Source organism: Bactrocera latifrons, unplaced genomic scaffold (assembly GCF_001853355.1).
Source record: "Bactrocera latifrons isolate USDA-ARS-PBARC rearing strain unplaced genomic scaffold, ASM185335v1 scaffold_378, whole genome shotgun sequence".
NCBI classification, from domain to species: domain Eukaryota; kingdom Metazoa; phylum Arthropoda; class Insecta; order Diptera; family Tephritidae; genus Bactrocera; species Bactrocera latifrons.
In genome coordinates, this window is record NW_017537021.1 from 37,043 (window position 1) to 38,187 (window position 1,145).

A 1,145-nucleotide genomic window follows, 5' to 3' on the forward strand; every position below is an offset into this window, starting at 1 on the left:
GACCTCCACTCTGAGAGACCAGGTGGTGGAGCTCGCTTGGGATCTCCAATTGGCGCCACCTTGCGGAACGAAGAAATGACTAGCGCGCTGTTGTTAACTCGACCATAACCACGTAAGCGTTTTCTACGCCAGCAATGAGGAGGAAGGTGTTGCCCAAATTTAAACCTTCGATGCGGCACTCTGTATTTTCGTTTATTAGAATAATTGGTGACTTTTTAGCCGGCCATCAATGTGATTACTCACCAAGCACTCAGTTTAAACTTACAAATAATTAAATGTATCTTATTATGCTTACTTAAAATCGCCTGCATTTTGCACATTGTTCTTATTTTCTTAACACTCTCACGATACAGCTGGTCAGTCTTCAAAAAGGTAGTCTGTTGCTCTCTACAAACGCGTATTTTCCAGTTTCAGCAACTGGTCACTTGTTATTCACTACTGGCTTGCGCTTATAAACGCGTTACCGGTCGGATTGGTACTCGTGCACTTTATCTGTTTATTGTAGTTATAAAAATCTTATGTGCATCTCTGTTTATATATCACTTGTAAATCTGTATGTACATATGTRTGTAATTTGCACTGATTTGCCACAATAATTTTGTTATGTGCCGATTTTATTGCATTTTATTTGAACTTGCACATATTTCCTCGTRTTATTATTGCTTGTACTCTTACTGTTTCCTTCTATATACCATATATGATTACCAGTTCGTGGTCGCGAAAAAGTTCTCGAGCGCGCCTTTCGAAAGCCTTTGTCGTTGCGGCTGCTATGGCGAAGCAGCACTGATCGCCCGTTTAGCAACTTCGTAGTATAAATATTTCTTAAATCGCGCTCACAGTTAAAGAGAGTCACGYAGAACGTCGTCAAATTGTATTTGCTATGTTTGCTTTTTTGGCCGGCAGTCTGTATTCTCCGCTTTCAATATAATATCCCATTTCGTTTTGTTTTTTGTAGTAACACGTTTACTCGTTTCGCCGATTACTCGTAAGCGGCTAAGATCAACTGTTATCAGAGCCTTTTAGAATATAGTAGATGCATGTAATATTTCTGGGGTTTTTCTATGTTTATTCAATGAAATTTCCATTAGATTTTGCAAAGAAATTCAATTGTTTTCACTTAAAGTTGCATTAAAATGAWATACGTA

General features: G+C 38.5%; 1 protein-coding gene across 1 annotated transcript in view; it reads right to left on the reverse strand.

The window, feature by feature from the left end:
- Positions 1–786, reverse strand: part of LOC108972085 — a 15,485-nt gene extending 14,699 nt beyond the window's left edge. The window contains exon 1 of the mRNA XM_018938550.1: positions 296–786. Coding sequence (XP_018794095.1) covers positions 296–320 — 25 coding nt within the window. The 5' untranslated portion in view covers positions 321–786. The remainder of the gene's footprint in view (positions 1–295) is intronic.
- Positions 787–1,145: the final 359 nt, after the last annotated feature.